General features: G+C 31.2%; 1 protein-coding gene across 5 annotated transcripts in view; it reads right to left on the bottom strand.

The window, feature by feature from the left end:
• Positions 1-2,127: 2,127 nt before the first annotated feature.
• Positions 2,128-20,868, bottom strand: part of Sox102F (transcription factor Sox102F) — a 774,977-nt gene continuing 756,236 nt past the window's right edge. For 4 of the 5 annotated variants that reach the window (XM_067050632.1, XM_067050633.1, XM_014438773.3 and 1 more), the window contains 7 exons: positions 11,566-11,682; positions 10,897-11,058; positions 10,277-10,490; positions 9,677-9,832; positions 8,247-8,297; positions 7,226-7,378; positions 2,130-3,756 (listed from right to left, as the gene is read on the bottom strand). In XM_067050632.1, the coding sequence (XP_066906733.1) occupies positions 3,398-3,756; positions 7,226-7,378; positions 8,247-8,297; positions 9,677-9,832; positions 10,277-10,490; positions 10,897-11,058; positions 11,566-11,682 (1,212 nt within the window). In that variant the 3' untranslated portion in view covers positions 2,130-3,397. Of the gene's footprint in view, positions 3,757-7,225; positions 7,379-8,246; positions 8,298-9,676; positions 9,833-10,276; positions 10,491-10,896; positions 11,059-11,565; positions 11,683-20,868 lie in introns of all 5 variants that reach the window. The other variant, XM_067050634.1, reaches the window with a different exon arrangement.

The raw sequence follows: 20,868 nt of genomic DNA, 5'->3' as shown, positions 1-20,868 counted from the left end.
AATTGGGTAATTCTATTAAAAACAAAGTTTATTCCAATAATGTTATTTAATAAATTCTAATTTTAATGTTTCGTTGTATTGTATTAGTCTAGAACCAAACATCCCTGAGAGATGACAACTGCTACAGTCATAATGTGATGGTTGGAGATTAAAGTTCTATAAATATTTCCAAAAATATCTTTTTTTGTTTTTCCAGAATATCATATGGCACTAACTGAATTAAATAGATCCTTATTTCACCAGTTGTTATTTATTATACTGTTATTTAACAAATGATTGAGACTATTTTACATATATATATATAATTAATAATTATGGATGGATCTTGATTACACAAATGTTGCCATTAATTGTAAGTGGTGGTCATAAAAAAAAAAAAATTAAAGGTAATAACATCAAAAATGATTTCAACAAATAAAATATGCTAAACTTGATGACTAAAATTTTTAATTGTTGAAAACTTACCAAATGAAATCATTTCACAGTTTTCTCAATATTTGGTCCCTTACATTTTATCATAAAGAAAAATAAATTGACTAACATACTTTTGAGTAAATATGAGAATATTGATGCATTATTTAAGTATTATATAGAAATTAAATGTTAATAATCAATCTGATATTTGATTAAAATATCAAGTTGTCAGTTCCATTTTTTTCCAGATTAAAGATTTTATTAATTAATTAATGTTAAATAAGATACTTAGCTTTGACAAATGTATAAAATTAAATAGCTGACCCTGCACATGCCATTAAAAAATAACAATGGCACATAACATATTACTACCCCGAAAAAACTACTAATCCATATGCCTATATATTACAATTTATTAACAATATAAAAAGAATATATAAGGAATATAATGAAAGTGGTGTGTACGCAGTTTTAGTTCTTAGGTCCTATAACATACCTTCACCTGAAGATAGTATCATATTTAAGCATACAGTCTAGAATGAAAATTCTACTAATAATATTATTTTCCTTTATGTATTGTACTCATTTTTGACCATTGCTAAAAATGATGAAATAAATAAAATTTAATGAGTGGAAGTGACTAATACATATTTTAATAATAAAAATTTAAAGCTAGTGGGTCATAAATTATAGACGGAGAAAAATGAGTACAATGGTGAAGGGAAAATGTAATTATTGTAAAATACTTATGTTAAAAAAATACAATATTTATTCATTTACTTTGGTTCACTAATAGGTTAAAGAAAAAAATAATAAAAATCTTATAAGTACCCAGTACAGCCTCTAATTCTTATAATTCTTGAAAATTCTATTTTGTACTGGCCTAATGTGGGAACTGTATTAACCTACTAACCACTTCCACTTTTCTATTATTTATATTTTTATCAGCAAATATTACTTATATATTATGATGCAATAAATAATATTTATTTAACTATTTTACATTATGTATACACATAAAGACACAACAGGGAACTAAAGAATATATACAATATAAAATCACACATTTCTAAAATTCTAAAAATCACCTTCTAGTAATAACAACATGTATATTTATTAAACAGCAGTTATTTTGCAGAATACACAATATTTTGAATGTAATAAAATTTAACTAATAATTATAACAGATGATAATCTTAAATTAGTAAGAGGAATGAGTGTGTTAATTTTCTTTTTTAAATTATATCATTTTCAAATTCATAACATGATTGGGAGATCATTTCTACAAAATAATTTTGAAAGAACTCTTAATATGCTCCTTCCTGATGCCCTTAAACGCACTTTTTGCAGTAGAGTATTTTCTTGAAGTATTTTACGGAATATAATGTTTTTATTAGAGTTAAATCAATTTATTTATTTATTTGAATTATATAAATACAATGACAGCTACTTTTTTTTTCTTTTTTAGTTCAATTTTTCTAATTATTAAGATATATACAGTATTTGTAAATAAATCAATGTCCATAATAAGTTATAAAATATTTACAATAACTTAACTTTGTTGCTTATTTCACAGATTACTTAATCATTGAAATAGTATGATCTTTCTTTAAAACAGATCCAGAGAATAATACCATTAACATGTATAAATTAAATACTTTTTAATAGAAATTATTAAGAAAATGAATTAAACTCTGAAAGATAAAAACCAATATGAGCAATTTATTTCTTAAGAGAAATATCAAGAGATAGCAATTATAGAACGAAAGCTATCATTTAAAATTAGAAAAATATCAAAGTTAATAAATTCATTTATAGACATTAATAACTTGCTTTTAAAAATAAATTGAAATTAAAAATTTATATATAATAAAATTACTATCATCATTAAAAATTGTATCATTATGAAGTTTTTAAAAATAATAATGAGCAGAGAATAGGAAAACTTTGGGAAATCAAATGAGATCTTAGCATAAATTCATTTAAAAAAACAAAAATAAAACACATTTCTTGCATTATTATAATATATATTATAAATAAATTATAATTGATATAAGTCGCAAAATGGATGAAAATAGATCCCTGAATATTTTTAAAAAAGAGAAGAATTTCATTGGATGTTTTTATTGCTCATTACTCATTGATTTGGCACTGTTTACTACTTGAGATTTTCTGTTTCAAAGAAAACCACTTTTATATCACACATTTACATCTTATTTTTTAACAGATTCGCGATTAACACACATAAAAAAATAAAATAAAAAATAATAATAAAAAAGTTTGAAAAAGTGCGCCATGTATATTGTTCGTATTTTGTATACATTGGAAAGACATGCATTTAAGGAACCATAAATAAATTTATAAGTAATCTAATACTGAACTTAGCTAATTTAATATCCACAACTTTATGATCTGCTTGTAAAATCTAATATACAGCCTATGTTACAGCTGGGAGTTGTTATAAAACATAAAAAATATTTCATATTTTAAAAAAGTTGGATACAGATAGATATGTTTATTGTGTTTACCTCTATAAATATCAAACACTGTTTATATGTAATGTAATACAAATAAAACATATGGTGGTTCCATACATATAACATATTAACTAGTGACAAAATCATGAAAATAAAAGTAAAAAATTTTAATCCATCTACGTAAATTAAAACAACTAATTTAAAAATAGAAAATTAAGACTTATTCATAATGTGTGAACAAGCATAATTTCCTGCTATATATTTCAAATAAAATATTTGGTTTCTATCAAGAGAAATTTAATCAGTAGAATCCAATTAATGGTTAATGTACTTATATAGTTCTGAATACATTCTTTTTACTTTTATAGATACTGATAAAAAAAAATACTGTTCATATTTATAGAGGTATTTGATCTCAAAACAGATTTTTACCTATTATTTACTTTAACTTTTTATTTTTTTATTATTATTTTATTTTTTTTTTACAGTCTATAAGAAATCACAGTTTAATCATCATTATGATTTGGTGAATTTGTCTCAAAGTTTGGCGAATTTCCTGGAGAAAATGAAAGTACTTCTGAAGGGGAAATAGACCCCTCTGGAGGAAATCCAAAGCTTGGACCAGCCATCCCTGATGGTCCAGCTTCACTTCTACACCAAAGTTGCCTCATTTCATTTCTGCGTTGTCTCATTAGAGATTTGTACTCTGAAATGCGCATCTTTTTGCCATCAACTATACAAGTACGCTTAGGCCTTGGCCTATAACGATAATCTGGATGCTTCTCCATATGCAGTTTAGAGAGGCGTGATTGTTCTTCATAAAATGGTTGTTTTTCTGCATTGGTCATGGCTTTCCAACGAGCCCCTAGAAAATTTAAAAGGATTATTTTACAATACTTATATTTTAAGTTCTTGACATAGTTTGTTGAGGGTACAAAAAAGTGAAAAAACCAATGCTAAAAGATTTTAGATTTATTGAAAATAAATCACATTATTTATTTATAAAGCATGTATACACACAAAAATACTGATATATGATATAAATTATTATAAATGATGGAACCCTTATCAAAGTTAAAAAAAATTTCTTGTGCTATAACAAATATTATGTAATTAAATATATATTATTGTATAAAGTGGATATATTTGTTACAGTACAGTCTGAAATTGGATGAATGTTAAATGTTGTTTTAATTGGTTTTAATTTTTTTTTTAATATCTTTGTCCCTTAACCCAGAAAACAATAACAAGAAAATAGATTTAGATTTGTGAAAACTATCAAAATCCAATTCTATTATTAACTCTAGAAAGAAGCACTCAGAAAGTACTCGAGTGTAAAAACACACAGACACACACAAGAGATCGGCTGCTCAACCTGGAGAACCACAGCAGGAGCAATAACAGGAAGTACAAAAAAATCAAGGAAGAAACCTCGTCCCAAGCCTCCGAGACCCGATGCTGGGATTGTAAAAATATCGGATAGCCAGTCCTGTGCAGATGTCCTGCGAAAGGTGAGAGAAGATCCGGCAACGGTGGAGATGGCCTCTTCAATCACCAAGGTCCGGAAAAGTAATAAAGGTGACCTGCTACTCCAATTGGACCGGAAGAAAGAGCAATCTCTTTCTGTTCTAAAAAGCTCAATGGAGGGAGTGCTTGTTGAAGGGGCGGAAGTCCGAACTTGGACGGAGGAGTCCCTTTTCGAGCTGCGAGATTTGGATGCTCTCACCACAAAAGGGGAAAGTGCAGAGGTCTTAAAACCTCTCCAGGGTGAACATTCAGTGCCCACCACAGCAGTGAAATCTTTCCGTCAAGCATATGGAGGTACACAAACAGTGGTTATTTCACTTCCGGTTCTCCAAACTAGGAAGGTTATGGCTAAAGGAAAGGTTCAAGTAGGCCTTGTTGTTAGCCGTATACACGAAAGATTTAGAGTTCCAAAGTGCTTCCGTTGCTGGGAGTACGGACACATAGCTCGAAACTGTGTTGGAAAGGAGAGGACCTCCCTATGTCGAAACTGTGGTAAAACGGGTCACAAAGCCACTAACTGTGACCAGAAACCGCAATGCACATTATGTGCGGGAAATGGAGATGCTGACCGCCCCAGTGGAAGTAGTAAGTGTCCGGCTTTCCATTCAGCATTGAGAACAATGATGCAAACCCAACATCGCAGAGTAGAATACTTCAACTAAATTTGAACCATTGTGAAGCTGCACAGGATCTCCTCTATCAAACTGTATGGGAACAGCACATTGACGTCGCTATTCTCTGCGAACAATATAAAAATCTGGATGGCAACTCGTGGGTATCATATGTCAGTGGTAAAGCTGCTATTTGGGCCTGTAATTCCCAAGCTATCCAGGAAGTGAATACTGCATCGCACTCCGGCTTTGTATGGGCGAAGATCAACGAAGTGTACTTCTTTAGTTGTTACGCCTATCCCAGTATCACAATCGAAGACTTTGAGAATTTGTTAGATTGCATTGTCATAGAGGCTAGGTGCCATAATCCAGCTATCATAGCTGGTGATTTCAACGCATGGGTGTTTCAGACATTGGCCAAAGAAGATATGAGGTGACTGGTGGTGTCCTACTGGGCTCGGACTCCTACTGGGACCTCTTCTGTGGAATGTCATGTATGACGCAATCTTCAAATTGACATTGCCGGAGGGAGCCACAGTTGTGGGATTCGCAGATGACGTTGCAGTTGTAGTGGCAGCAAAGTACTTGGAAGAAGTTACCCTCATCGCAAATCAGGCTGTTGCTACGATCCGAGGTTGGCTGTCTTCGGTAGGCCTAAAACTTGCAGATCACAAGACCGAGGTTCTGCTAGTAACTAGCAGGAGGAAGACTGAGTCTATCACTGTCATGGTTGGTAGGCACGAAATTCATTCCCAGTCTTGCTTAAAATACCTAGGAGTTATGATAGATGCACGTCTCCGCTTTAATGTTCACGCGGAGTATATCAGCGCCAAATCTGCTGAAGTAGCATCCTTTTTGTCACGCCTTATGCCAAATGTCGGAGCTCCCAAAGAAAGTAGCCGAAGGCTTCTCGCTACTGTTGTCCCCTGCATTATGTTATATGCAGCCCCGATTTGGAAAGAAGCGATGGTTACCATATCATACAGGAGACAGATGGTTTCAGTTTATATCAGTGTATATCAGAGTTGAGGTTTAAGGACAGTCAGCTCTTTTCGAACTGTTTCCTACGAAGCGGTGTGCGTGATAGGCCGAATACCACCTGTGGAACTCCTTGTTGAAGAAAGAAGTAGGCACTATTGACGACGCTTACACGTTTCCAGAGAAGAAGAGCGAAAAATAACCATCGACCAGTGGCAGCGGCATTGGGAGGCTGCAGATTCTGGGAGGTGGACTCACAGGTTATTACCCGATGTTGGCACGTGGTATGGTTGCCAGCATGGTGAGGTGGATATTTACATAACCCAAATGTTGACCAGACATGGATGCTTTAGAGCCTACCAGTACTGCTTCAAACTGGACAACACCGCAGAATGCCCTGGATGTCAGAATATCGAGGAAACCGTGGAGCACGTGTTTTTCACTTGCATTCGCTTTGTAGCAGAAAGAAGTGAATTGGAGATAGTGTGTGGAGGACGCATCACACCAGAAAACGTGGTGAGCTATATACTCCTCTCAGACCAGCATTGGAACGCAGTGAAGAGATTCACCACAGTTGTCTTCAAGAGGTCGAGAGAGGAAGAGATGGCTAGAAGATGTTAGTAGCATGGAAACGTAAAAACTATGCAAAGAAAGCGAGGCGGCACTCAGCTATTTCCCTCCATGAAGTAATGTCTAGCGGCGGTCACGTGGAGAGGAATGAACAGGTGTAGGGTGGTGGTTTTAGTGGGTAAAAATCCCACACATGGATAGGTAGAGGGCCTATTTGTGTCTTTTGAAGATGTCCACACACCCTCATAAAAAAAACAAAAAAAAACTTATTTTTAATTATATTATTTTTAGTTTTTAGATCCATTATTGCTGTCTTGCTACTATTACCTCAAGTGTAGGCTATTTGATATCTTTAAAAGGAATAAAACATTTCTGCCTACAGATTAAGAAAATTAGGCCTAATATATTGATTTAAACAGATTTTTTTATAATTCCTATGAAATAACATTTATTTACAAATTGATTTCATAATTTATTAAAATATCTATTTTAGCTTTGTTGTGGAGATTCTTTAGTAATAATTAGTTGTATTGCTATTCCAGAGTCATTGAAATTCCCAAACTCTTTCTAAATTAGCTTAAAATACTTGGTGTATTTTTGAATATCAACTATAAAAAATTAATTATTTAATTATTCAAAAATACTTACCCAATATTTTAGAAATATTTGAATTATGCATATCTGGACAGGCTTTCAAAATCTTTCTCCTTTCATCTTTTGCCCATACCATAAATGCATTCATAGGCCTTTTTATGTGAGGTTTATTTTCTCCCTCTCTCTTTGGTTGTCTCAACATCTTAGCTGAAATAAAAAAAGTATATGAATTCACTTTATTCGTAGTATTCATGAATGGTAATGGCTTAAAAAATTTGTTGTCTGATGTAATGCTGCCTTATTGCTACTGGTTATACAATACACACATATAATAAAATAAATCTGTACCACTATAACCCATGAAGGGTTAGGGGTGGAGTAATTTCAAGGAAGTACTGTTATGAGACCAAGGTAGTGCAAAGAGGTGATTTGGTCAGAATTACGTTCAACCATATTTTTTCCCATTTAAGGATATCCACTTTATGAGGCTGAGTGGACCCGGAGGGCTCCCTAACACACAAGGTTGACTCACGGCTACAGTAACTGAATAAATAATTATTTGTTACAGCTGGATTCAAAATATATATTTATTATATATATGCATTGGGAATTAATTTATTGGAACATATGTTTTTGTCATTGGTTGTTAATTTATGTTAGATAAAAATATGTTAAATATTTTTTAATCTATGTTTAGAAATTATTTATAATTTGTACATTATATGTGTTTGCAGATACATTATTTGGAATATGAATCTATGAAGACTTGAATAGTATTAAATAAAGTAGTTCACATAAAGCTTTACTTTACTACTAAACTCTTATTTTACTCATTCATAGTAAATTACCTCTAAAAGAAAGGTTTAAAAAGCCTAACTGTTTTTGTTAAAATTATATCTTTAAACATGATAGTAAATTTGTATATAGCTAGTGGTTCATATTCTGTAAAATTTATTCCACTAAACATTAAAGGATGACATGCAAACTCTCACTAATAGTTATTTGTAAAATATATTCTGCATATTTGTAATTTTGATCACTGTTGATTTTAAATATTATAAGGATGATTTCTCACCTTTATCGCCTGATTCATCCTGCAGTTTAAAGGATGGATCCTGGCCCCACACTGTAAAAAATGTATTATATTTAGTATATTTCCCCATGGATTCAAAGTAAAGAAACATTGATGAAAAATACCACAGCATTCAATCTGATATTATTATAGTTGGTGATAAAAAAGTATGTTAATAAGCATTTACTCAAAATAAAGGAAAATCAAAAATATAGTTAAATTTCGTTCTCTGTTATATTTATTAAATTAAACATTTATAACAGCATTATTATACATCATAAAAATAATTTGAGGTTTAAACATAAATGGTTTGGTAATGGTTATAGTATCATATATGGTTATATGGTAATATCTTTCATAACTATGGTATAACTAAATTTGAATTAAATATCTGTAATTGAACTTAATGTAATGCAAAGATTTAAAAATTGTGTATGCAATATAAAATATGTAAGAGTGTTACCAAGCAATGATGATATTTGTTATTTTTTAAGATATATTTTTAGCAAATAGAAATTATTTATATATATTATTAATAATTAGGATTTTATATACATTTTCTTTTAATGTTTTACCTGTCATTATCTCATTACTTTACATTACCTGTCATTATTATGTGTATGTATATATTTTTTATATTGGCTGGTACTACAGAACATGGTGTTCTTTTCACTGACATTATTGGTTGTGGGAGCACTAATAGACTGGAGTGGCTAAACAAATCTGACCTTGCTATGAAGCATGGTTTTCATGATGTAGTGGTAGGCTACCAATAGCTCCATAACCAGTCCCTTTGGGGCTCATTTGGCAGTGTTCTTCCCTCACTTGGGTTCAAGGATAGTGACAAAATAAGATTAATTCATGGATTATGGCTGCTCAGAGTCAGCAAGAACACGAGGACTTATATTTCTTTCCCTGAAGCAGATCGTCCATGAACCAAACCTTCAGGCAATGATTTGGCTTCCTGGAAGACCAAAACACGATTCCTGATTAAGTTACACAGAGTAGAGTTATCACTTCTATTCCACATCAGTGTGAATTACCTCCAGTAGGCTGACAGGCTTCACAAATATAAGGTATAAAGCATGGCTTTCTGTCGTGAGTGGTCAGCATCCATTAACTGTGTATAATGTTGCTTAACTTTGATTACATATTACAAACAGCTTAGCCGGCTTGGCCATTTATTATATATACGTATAAAATTATATATACATATAAAATTAGACTGAGTATGTATAGGAGAATCGTGTTAGGTATGATCTTATAGATTTAAGTTTTAATAGGGTTCAATTGAGGGAAGTATGAAACAGCAGATTTTTGGTGATATTGGTATTAAAACTCCAGGTTCATCAGGTCTTATTATTATTATGTCTTCCTTTTTACTTGAATTATTTAATACCTAGTTATTAATTTGTCATGTAAATGTTACTTACTGTGGTATGCCGTGATGAAATCATTATCATCTTTTGAATCATCCCTGAGAGGTGTCGCTAATGGGTGAGGTTGGTGTGGAGAATATAAATGCAACCCTGGATAGGGCTGCATCTTTTCTCCTTCTCGACCAGGTGAGCTACCCATACCCATTTTACCTAAAATAGTAATATGAACATTAAATATTAAAACATTACTAGTCAACCATATCTATTTATCTCAAGAGATTTAGTTAATAAATTCATCATTTTTCACTTGATATCAAAGATAAAAAGGACATCAGCCTTTTATATATCATTTGGGAAATCTGCTCTCACATTCTCTTTTTTTTACACTAAAAATCCATTTGTGATGAATTTCTTGCTATTAAAATGTTCAGCTACTATATTAAATCTGCCATTCTGAATTTTTTCTTATTAATATGAACAATAATTCTTCTTGAGTTATATATTTTTTTTTAATGGTGTATTGTGCAATACAAAATACCACAAGAAAATGTACTGGAGTGTACGATTTAATGATTATTTCTGGTGATGTGTGATACCATTTAATAAAAAAATATAAAGTTAAAAATATATGAATTAAATTAAATAGTTTCTTACCTGAACTTTTCACGTGTGATGGGAGCCCTGCATAAGGCAGAAAGGCTCTAGACATAAGCAGGTTTGGAGGAATGAGTTTAGGAGTCGTCTGAACTGGCCCTCCTTCCTTAGGCTTACTCAAATTTAAGGGCGTGTCAGGGTCTGGTGGCATTACCATTGGTGTTGGTGATGGTTCTCTCATCAACATACTACTTCCCCAACCACCTCCAACCAGCTGCAAATAAATATTACATGCTGAAAAATTACTTTATGTTGAGGAGGCATATAAGTAAATATTTAAGATGTATAAATCATAACAAAATTAAATTTATAGTTTCGTAAACAAATAAAATGACAAAATACAATACTTTAATGTTGATGATTAAATTGTTTTCTAAACTATTTAAATTTTATTTTACATTAGAAGGTAAAATAGGTTATAATGGAGAATAGTTTATCAAAATTCCATTGTCAAAATATGATCATATTGACCATATTTTAAATTTTCTCTCAATATGCTTCTAGTTCTGTGAATTAAAATATTTAAATTTGAATAATGCCTAAAACATTAAAATAAGTTCAAAGTTTTGACATAAATTTAACAAAAGCTTTATATTTATCCTCAGTCTCAGTTAACATACATTTGGTCCTGATGGTGGTCGACTGGTGTTAGATGTCTGAGCAACTGGGCCTGAATTACTTTGCAGATTTCGAAGTTGATCAAGGAATGGAAGAAACATGAGTGCTTGAGGTGATCCCAAGTTCAACCCCTTCCCAGATGCATATTGTGAAGATATTTGAGTCTATAAAAATAAATTTATTGTAAAACAAATATAGCTATTGTAATAGGAAAGCTAAATAAAAGTTAAAATATTTACTTTTTTTAAAGTGTGTTCTCATAGGTTATTACAACAGATGAGGCAAAATACAACTGATGCATTCATTAAGTTATTTAATTTTTTTCTAGAAATAAACAGTAATATTTAACAAAAAAAAGTAAATATTTAATTTTTTTCATTAATAAATTTAAAAAATTTATTTGGAGATACTTTATTGATCATAAAATTGTCTGAAAATAATTCAAAATATTACAGGTAACACGGAATTCTCTTGAAACATTTCAAATAAAATCAAGATAGAATTAAGTTCATGAATCAATGATAGTAAAATAAAAAAATAACTATTCATTAGAATATGGATTTAATCCCCATTGGTTTTTGCAGATAAATATTATGCCTTGAGCCCTGCTTAAAAATAAATAGATCAGGTTAAACAGAAAACTATTCAGAAACATCTTTGTGATTACATACTTGTAGCTCCTGAATTTTGTGCTGCTGTTGGAGAAGATGGTCTTGCTGCCGAAGGTGGTCCTGTTGGAACCTGTCTTGCAACTCATTCTGTTTCTGTCCTTCATTATTTGCAACAGCCTGAAAAAGTTTAATTATGTGTTCAAAACAGCAAACAGTACACCCTAACAATTATTTAAAAAAATTATCAGTTTTTGAAACATAATAGAAGAAAAAAAAATCACATATATTACATCCTCTGGATATGTGTCAAGACTATCTGTACATGTTCAAATGTTTAAAAACATCAATAAAAAAACAAATAAATAATATTTCAATAAAAATTATTGAAGAATAAGTCTTCGTATATTGTTTCAACTATGGATGTACTAAACCTTCCAATGCTTCAAGTGTATTAATTTTTAGAATTTTAAGAACACATTTTATTATTGGCTGCTTAATGTAAATTAAGGATACTTAATAGACACAAAGAACAGTATTAAAGTTGGGAAGGGAGAAGAAGAAGTTTAAGAACAATTTTTTTTTTTAAATTGTAATAGCTATAAATTCCTGAAGATTGTATGGTTTTAAATGTAATTTAATATAAAATATTAATATTATTGTTAGCACTACCTCAATGAAAACATCCAAAAATGAGAAACACAACATGGTCTGAATACTATTGTTAGTTATTCCATTCGAAACTGTTTTAATAACATTTATTTGACAAACAATATGTTAAGATAATATAAATATAACATCAAAGATATATTTAATATTTAAGAGATAAATATATAATTAAAGAGATAAAAAATTCAATTATGGCAAGTTGTCCATATCAGATACAGATCGCTCCAGTGAATGTTGGAATGTTTAATGTGTGGTTGCCTTTGTTCAACCAATTCATCAAATTGTCAAACCAATTTAACTGCTACTATCAAGATCTCAATCTTGGTTCCACATTAGATCAAACACAAGATTCCTTTCTCCTAACACTAGTAATGTTTGTTGGTATCATCGGAAGTTTTGAAACAAAGTCACAAAAGAACATCTCCATGATCATTTCAGGAAATTTTAACCCCTCTCCCCTCTCCCTGATATAGTGGTTGTAGGAGATGTTGAAGGATTTCGCCACTTGTAATGACAACAAAACATCCTCTTAATCAGCATCTACTTCCTCAAAGCCGTCTGCATATGCAACGTGAAGTGGTAGTCATGTTCGGTTTCCTTCATCACTGACTTCCATGTCTCAAAGTAGAAGAATGGTGTGGCGTCGTTTTTGACATAATTGGAATTGAAGTTTGTTAACCGAGTCTGCGTGCTAGACTGTTGTAAGTGTGTTGTAATTCCAATGATAATGTATGCAAAGTATGACAGTCTTTATAATATATATCCATGTATATTTACTTAAGTTACGTTATACTTTCGTATATGTATTTTGTTTCAGGGTGCACACGAAAGTCGATTCCTTTCATAATGAGAACTTAATAACATTATGCATTATTTCGAGAATCAGAGCTTTGCTTTATATTATTGATTAATTACATTAATATCGTAAGATACACATATTATCCTTATTATAAGGGCTGAGTAAAGTGATTATAAAGTAAATAAAGTTCCAGTCCCATCATTTACCTGTTTTATATGATAAACGAGTGGTTAAGTCAAGTTTCAACTTAGCAGGGACTTAGCTTTAAAGTTTCAATACCCTTAAAAAATATTACATAACTCTCAATCCCTTCAGTTTTCACTCAAAACCCGAAGTTTTTTGTTTTAATTGATGACTTGTTAATGTACTGGAAAAAAATTATACAATCACTTATCTGTGATTGTTCGACAAAAACCTTTGAATGGTAAGTGCGTACATCGGGCCAAATTTGTGAATTCTTTGATAATAATGGTTTTATAATTAATAACAGGAAACTTTTTGGCATTTTCAAAGATAATTTGATTTTTTTTTTTAGTAAACCCTGTGTACAAATTTTGAATTTTATGTTTAGTCATTTACATAATCGATTAAAGTGGCAGTGGATGCACAGTAGACAAAGCCTCTATAATTGTATATCCGGTGAGAGAGGCAGGTGCCAGTTCTGTGGAGGGTCCGTAGCTAGTGGAGTTTCATTGCTGACAGAATGCAAATTCAAAATCATATGTAATACTGAAACTTTTATTATTAATGTAATTTTTTTAATAATATTTTTAAATTAAATCAATATTTCCTGGTGTAATCTATGGATCGAATTTATGGCTACACCCGTATCTTAATTTGAAAGATAAAATTTATATAAATATTTAAATAAAAGCATCTTGCTCATACAACTTAAAAATTGAATTTCCTGTTTTTATCATATTATTTCTGTGTTGTATAATTTCCTGTTGAATTAGACCATAGTGCATATGAACAACTTTGTTACTTTTGAGCCTTATTTATCACAATGTTAAATATTGAAGAGAAAAATCTCGACGTCATCTATACGAATTAAAGATTATCAAATATAGAAATATTTCTAGAAGTAGACTTACTTTAGCCAAACAGAAGCCTGAGAAAAAATAAAGTGTGATTTAAAAAAAATAAATACATTTTTCACTATTTCTCTGCCCTTATGGCCCCTTACGATAGATTTCGTAATGTCAAATCTTATTTACTCTACGATGATGCAACTGAACCAGAACCAACCACCTGTACGATGGAAATACGATTGTCTGGGGCCAGATGAAGCGGTTGCGGTGTTCCGGACAGATAGGGGTGGATAGTACACTGTGGTTCCAGACTGCATCTAACCGGATGGAGGCAGAGAATTTCAAAATTTTACGATTATAAAGGAAATGAACGACCTTTATGAGACATAGCACCTCAAACTCCAGGGTACCCTAAGAGTAGAGGGGTTATAGACCGGCTTCACAATACGTTGAGTAATCATCTCAGGCTACACCATATAGACAAGGGTCTGAAACCGGAAGTGACGATGGCCAAAGTGGCGTACAATCATTCAGTACATACTATTACAGGGTTTTAGCCTTTCGAGGTCCTTTTCGGGCTTCGTGGACACCGGTGTGACTTAAATTGAGAGGATAGTGGAGAGGAAATACAAACCATGTTGCATGGAAAAGCTACGAGAGAAAGTCAGGGGGAGAATGGAGAGGGATAAATCAGGAGGTTAGCACGGGAAAATTTGGGCGCTACTGACATGATGGAAGCGATGATAGAAATTGTATATAGAAAACTAGGGTATAATACTGACAAGGAAATAAAGAGATAAGAAGGCCATTCAGGATGATACAAATTGGAAAACACAATGTTGTTACTGTTGAGAGTATTATAGAACCCAACAAGTGCTGAATGGTTCATATCGAATAATTGAAACTTAGAAACACCTACGTAAGAGTAATCTGGAGTGTCCTAGCTTTAACCCTCTAAAGATATACATTAAAAAAAAAAAGAACGATTTCGTACTACTTTTATATTGACAACATAATGTTTTTAATTTGTTGTGTTTCTTCTTATTAAAATGTATTTATGTTTATATATAATAACAACAACGGAGTGTTTATTTCTTTTTTCAATTTTACTGAAAATTCAAATAATTTAGGGAGATTTCAGAAGCTTCAAGTCTTGAAAGTCATAGTTAACCAACAGGTTCCCCTATATTTGAGCGTGCTATTTTTTTTTCTTGATGGAATACAAAGCTGAATATAATAAACCAAAGCTAAGTCCAATGCTCTATATTAGTTTTATTAATTTTTTTTCTTGTAATATATTGTGGAAGTGACACTGATTATTTGTCCTCTATCTTCATGAATGGCCTTAGAAAACATCCAAACAAACCGCCATTTTGAAACGAAAAGTCGAACGTTAATAACAAGTTCTGAGGATTATTATCAAGTGAACTGTAGTTTTGGTACCAAATCTCATAAAAATTTTTCCCGTAGTTTCGGAAAAAAACAGCGGACGGCATGCGGTCGGATTTTTTTTATTCAAATTTTGGATCTTACGTACCATGAAATGTAAAACCTTAAACTTTGAGGGGGAATTCATTTTTTTTTTTTTTTGCCTATTACAAAAGGCTTGTCATTGAAAGACAGACACTATAACAACCATCAATATGTTTAAGGAGATATGCAACAACATTTCATCCCTTATGACGAATAGTTTTTTTTTTTGGGAACTATATATATTTTTTTAATTTTGTGATATTCTAAAGCTATAGGATTGCTTTGCACCTGTAAAAAATAAATAATGACTTTCTGGAAAATAAAAATGACATAAATAATTTATAATTTTTGTTCAGAGGAAGATAGTCCGGTATCAAAATAGTAAAAGAAAACTATTTATTGTTAAACAAAGTTTGGCCCCACTTTGCAGAGCTTCGTCAGGGCTGTCTGATTGTAGTACAAAGGATAACTGACCCAACTGACCCACTTCATACGGTCAACTATCTTCCAATATATTTTTTGTTGCTACTATAGGTTTCGTTCTCACTTAATTTATATAATTTATAAAAAACAATATTTGTTTGTTTGTACTTTATGCGCACCGAATGCGATGGATTTTTTAGCTAAATGTTAAGGATTTTGCAGGGAAGATTACAGGCTGTTTCGATTTTTTAGGTAGAAAAAGATTTATTAACAAAATTATACATTTTAGTACATTACGCAGCTCAGAATGTAATCAGTTTTTTTTTTGGTTATTAAATGCCAACCGATTTCTGAAGAATAAGAAAAAAATATTACTGATTCTATTTTATTTTTGTACTAAAACCTTTTTTAAAAAATTGATAAGATAAAAATTTTATTTTTTCAAAAAATTAAGGGTTTCTCGATGTGCTAAAAAGTAAAATCAACTTTGTTTCACTCCTAAACAATATTTTACCACTCTTTGATTGGTCACAACATGTTGGATAAATAAATTATCTTAATGTATAAAAAAAAAAAATCAATTAATTCAGACCAGTATTTAAGATTATACAACGAAGTTCTTAGTTACCATTTATGTTACTATAGTTACCGTCTTATCTATAAATAAATTGATATCAAACGTTTAATAGTTTTCAATTAATTATGTATATTCTCAAATATAGCAATAGCAAGTAATTGATAAATTATTTTTTTTCATATATGTACACAATTTAACATTAATCCATTAGCTTACACATCCGTATAATTAGAATATCAAATGATGTTGCAACAAATAATAACGAAATTGTTAGCATGTTTTGGATAATTGATTAATGACGATTTATTTTGTGTCGTGTTGGGATTTCAATTTTTTTCTGTTTTAACAATTCGATTTTTTTTTTTTTAATAAAGAAATATCCAGTAAAGGATCCGCACAAGACAAACTTTTATGAAACGAGAAAAGTGTCTTTGTATGCCAAATAATTTTTCCCATCCGCCCACGGTTCCTAAATATACGCAGGCACTTGTCCAATTCATAGGTCCCATTCATAGCCTGCCGCGGTCGCTGTATCTGACCATCTCATGTTTATTTTCGTCATCTATACCCCGTCAATTCTCACTTCCTATCGCCGTCGTATGCGGGGCTCGTCATCCCGTATCGAGACTTGACATCCCAACACAGAGATCGATTATTCTTATTATTCGAGGCTACCCTTGGGAATGAAATAGTAGAGCTCATTCACCTTTAGATGGAATGTTCATCGGTTCACTTCCGTGTAAACCGAAAAGCAAATCCTTTTCGAAATTCGATGTAATGATGAAAAAAAATTCAAATACTATCGAAAAAAAAAATTAAACGTATTGTTATTTTATTAATTTTAAATAGGATAGAATTCAAAATTCTGATCTGGTGCCCGCTTCAAACAACCAACTTCCATTTCCTTGCTTGTTTCAAAACAGTTGAATCATTGTACATGATGGCAATACTTATTTTCATGCAATATGCCCTTACTATATTTCCATTAATAGTTTACGTAAAAAACTACTATTACTACGTTTTCGTGTTTTCATAGTTATTATGACAACAGTAAAAAGGTTAAGCTATTTGTCATAACAACCATGGAAACTAAGAACCATTTATTTATAAGTTTATAAATGCGTTTTTCTTCGCTCTCTATTGCCTACTGCGATTCTATGTCGGATATTATTTTTTTAACTCTTTGGGTTTCTAACAATATATTATACACCCTTATTTCCGGAAATTTATTTCTCCTTTTATAATTATAAAATTCTTTCATAGTTTATATGTATCTTTAATTCTAACAATTAGAGATGGTTTATTATTTCAAATAAACTAAAATAAAAGTTATTTAAGGGAAGCTATTTTGGAAATTCGGCATTTACTCATTAATTATACATGTTTTGTATAGGATCCTATGTACTATAAAAACTATACATATCAATATAATAAATAATTTTTTGTCGTATTCATATATTATAATTATATCTCTGATTAAAAACTATCATAATCATAAAGTTATTCACATTAGATAACTGCCTTAAACTTGCTAACTTTGTACGATTTTTTAATTATTAGTGAATAAATTTCATGGAATAACAACTTGGAAAAGGATGTTAAAAAAAAAAAATGTAATAAGGTGTTTATAGTAACAGATTTGATATGAGGAGATGTTAGGGGAGGGGGTCGGTCAATAAAGATACACAAATCATTAAAACTTATTTATCTGTGCCGACGTTTCGACCAGGTATACAGGGCTTCAACAGGGCTGAAAAACAAAACGAGGTAACAGCCTTAATTCAGAGGAAAATAACAATAAAATAAAATAAGAAACAAACAAAAATTAATAAATTAATATTAAATATTACTACCATACAGTATTATATTTTATCTTCTATTATTATAATCTATTATCTACTTAATTTATCGCTATGTATGTTTTAAAGTTTTTTTATTATTGCTGGTTTTTTTTTATTCTGAATTAAGGTTGTTATCTCGTTTTGTTTCTCCTCTTAAAGAATGTATGAATCTCAAAGGGAAGAAATAAATAATTTCCTCAAATATTATAATTACATATATAAAACATATCAATGTTATAATAAAATAATATATATTTCTTAAATTTTAATAATAACATTAGATCAGGTGTCAAATAATAGATACCACGTATAATTTCAACAGTTTTGACTAAGAGGGCATCGGGTAAGTGCGTTTTGAGTAATTAGCAATTGCTTTAAGAAAGGAGATCGCTAATTGGTGGAGATAGGGAAGGAGGGCGGTGGTGGGGGAAGGATAGCCAATTACGAAGCCCCAGAGACTTGGACAATGCTGAGCCGGCTCTACGTGACCTGTCATTTATTGTCATCCCCCTCAACCTAATAACAATAACATAACTCTGAAGAATTTTTTTATATAATTTATTTTAACATAATAACTATAAGACCGGCGGTACTAGAGGATTATTTATAACGTATTATTAATATAATTGTTTATATATGACGCAGTATTATTTCTGTGATTTTAACAAGCAGGTATTTTTTTTTTATTAATTGAAACAGGATGCGGAATAAAGTAAAACTTATCATTGTTTCATTTTCTCCAATCCCCAATTCTCCTCAAATTATATCTACAGTCAATAATCATCATCTACGCCATTGTTGTGTAGTCAATACTAAGTCCTTGTTGAAGGGGGGCTAATTTTACTTTGAGTTGTCAAATTTTCGACGTATTGAATTTTTTCTCGATATCCTAGTTGACTATTTATCAATTTCGAATATTCTATGGTGATCAGAATTTTATACAGATTTACTTGTTGAATTGAAACAGTTCAAAGTTGTAAGAAACGCAGAAGATAAAACAAGACTATCTAACATCGTATTTCTAATAGAAGAGACAAATTTAGCAGCCGTTAAAATAAAAATAAAATAAAAATATGGCGCCTAAGCTACTTCCTTACCAAGAAATATGAGTTACAGTCACCCGATCCTTTGAATTCGACTAATTGAGTCTAAGGATTCGACCAATCAATTTTTTAAAATATAATGATTTATTGAAATTTACATCAAGTAATTAAAAATAACGAATTTTAAATAAATTTAAACATGGTAATTACATAAAATGAAATTGATGGGAAAATAGTAGCAAGATTTAAAGGCCGGAAATACTTATAATTTTTAAATTTTGAAATTGATAAGCTCGCGCCTTGTGTCCAAAAACTTAAAAGTTAGAATTTACAAAACTGTTATCCTTCCCACTGTTCTTAAAAATGCGAAACGTGGGCTCTTACACTAATGGAAGAACAGCGCCTAAAGTATTACGTAAAATATTGGGACCGAAAAAGGATAAACTAACGGGAGAATTTAGAAGACTACACAAGGCTAAATCCAGGGAACTGCGTCCGGTAAATATAATTCAAGTTATAATTGCGGCGAATAAGATGGGCGTGTAATGTTGTGGGACTTAGTAACAAAAGGATCCCTAAAATATTAATAAGCACTGAACCAACGTGTTAATGTCCGAGGGGTAGACCGAAACGTAGATGAAAGGATTACGTTAAAACTGATTTAGTAGATTTGGGTTTGGATGGGCATCCCTGGACAGATGCATGCAGAGAACGATTGGTGGTATCGATATCGAACCTTCATGATACTTACAACTCTATTACATAAATATACAACATGTAAATGTGATTTTGGTTATGTTACAATGGCATGATACTGTCCCTATTTAATCTGAATTTCGAGTTACACAGCTAAATTGGATTGGTTAATAGGATAAACCTCGAAATATCGAGTTTTTCGTGGATTTTCCTCAATACCAGACAAGTTACATACTTCGTTTTTCTAAATGGTAGGAGACATCTTACAACGAAGAGGTAAAGTATAAAATATCGGGACAAGAGAAGGCGAGAGATGGGACAAATCCAAACACGTCCAGATGGGCTACACCTCTAATTCCCTCTTTATTCTCTTTCTCTGGAACGGCGGTCGGAAATCCTCTTCCAGTGGCTAAGCCCTGTGTTCCCTCCATTACTTATTTACTACAAACATAATGGCTTTACTTTGCCACTAGCCACGACCATTTAGGGATAAGTCCAGCGAAAGATGTAATTCGACCAAGGGATGCGGAAATGAAAAAAAAACAAAAACATATCCAATATAGAATCAGATTCGAAGGTATGGTGAAGTCCAGTGTTCTCTTCATCGATTGATGTCATGCTTTCGATAGTGTTAATAGAGTGAAACTGAGTGATACTATATTATAATCCAATGTTCCTCACAAAATGATATGACTAATTAATATCTATCTTTCAATAATATAATGATATAAATGAAAATAAAAAAAAATTAAAAAATAGTAAACCGAACTTTTAATAAAACAAAAATAGGGAATGTAAAAACAAAGAGGTAACA

The sequence above is a fragment of the Halyomorpha halys genome, unplaced genomic scaffold (genome assembly GCF_000696795.3).
Source record: "Halyomorpha halys isolate HHAL.00 unplaced genomic scaffold, Hhal_1.1 Scaffold66.1, whole genome shotgun sequence".
Taxonomy (NCBI): Eukaryota; Metazoa; Arthropoda; class Insecta; order Hemiptera; family Pentatomidae; genus Halyomorpha; species Halyomorpha halys.
This window is presented reverse-complemented; position numbering and strand designations above follow the sequence as displayed.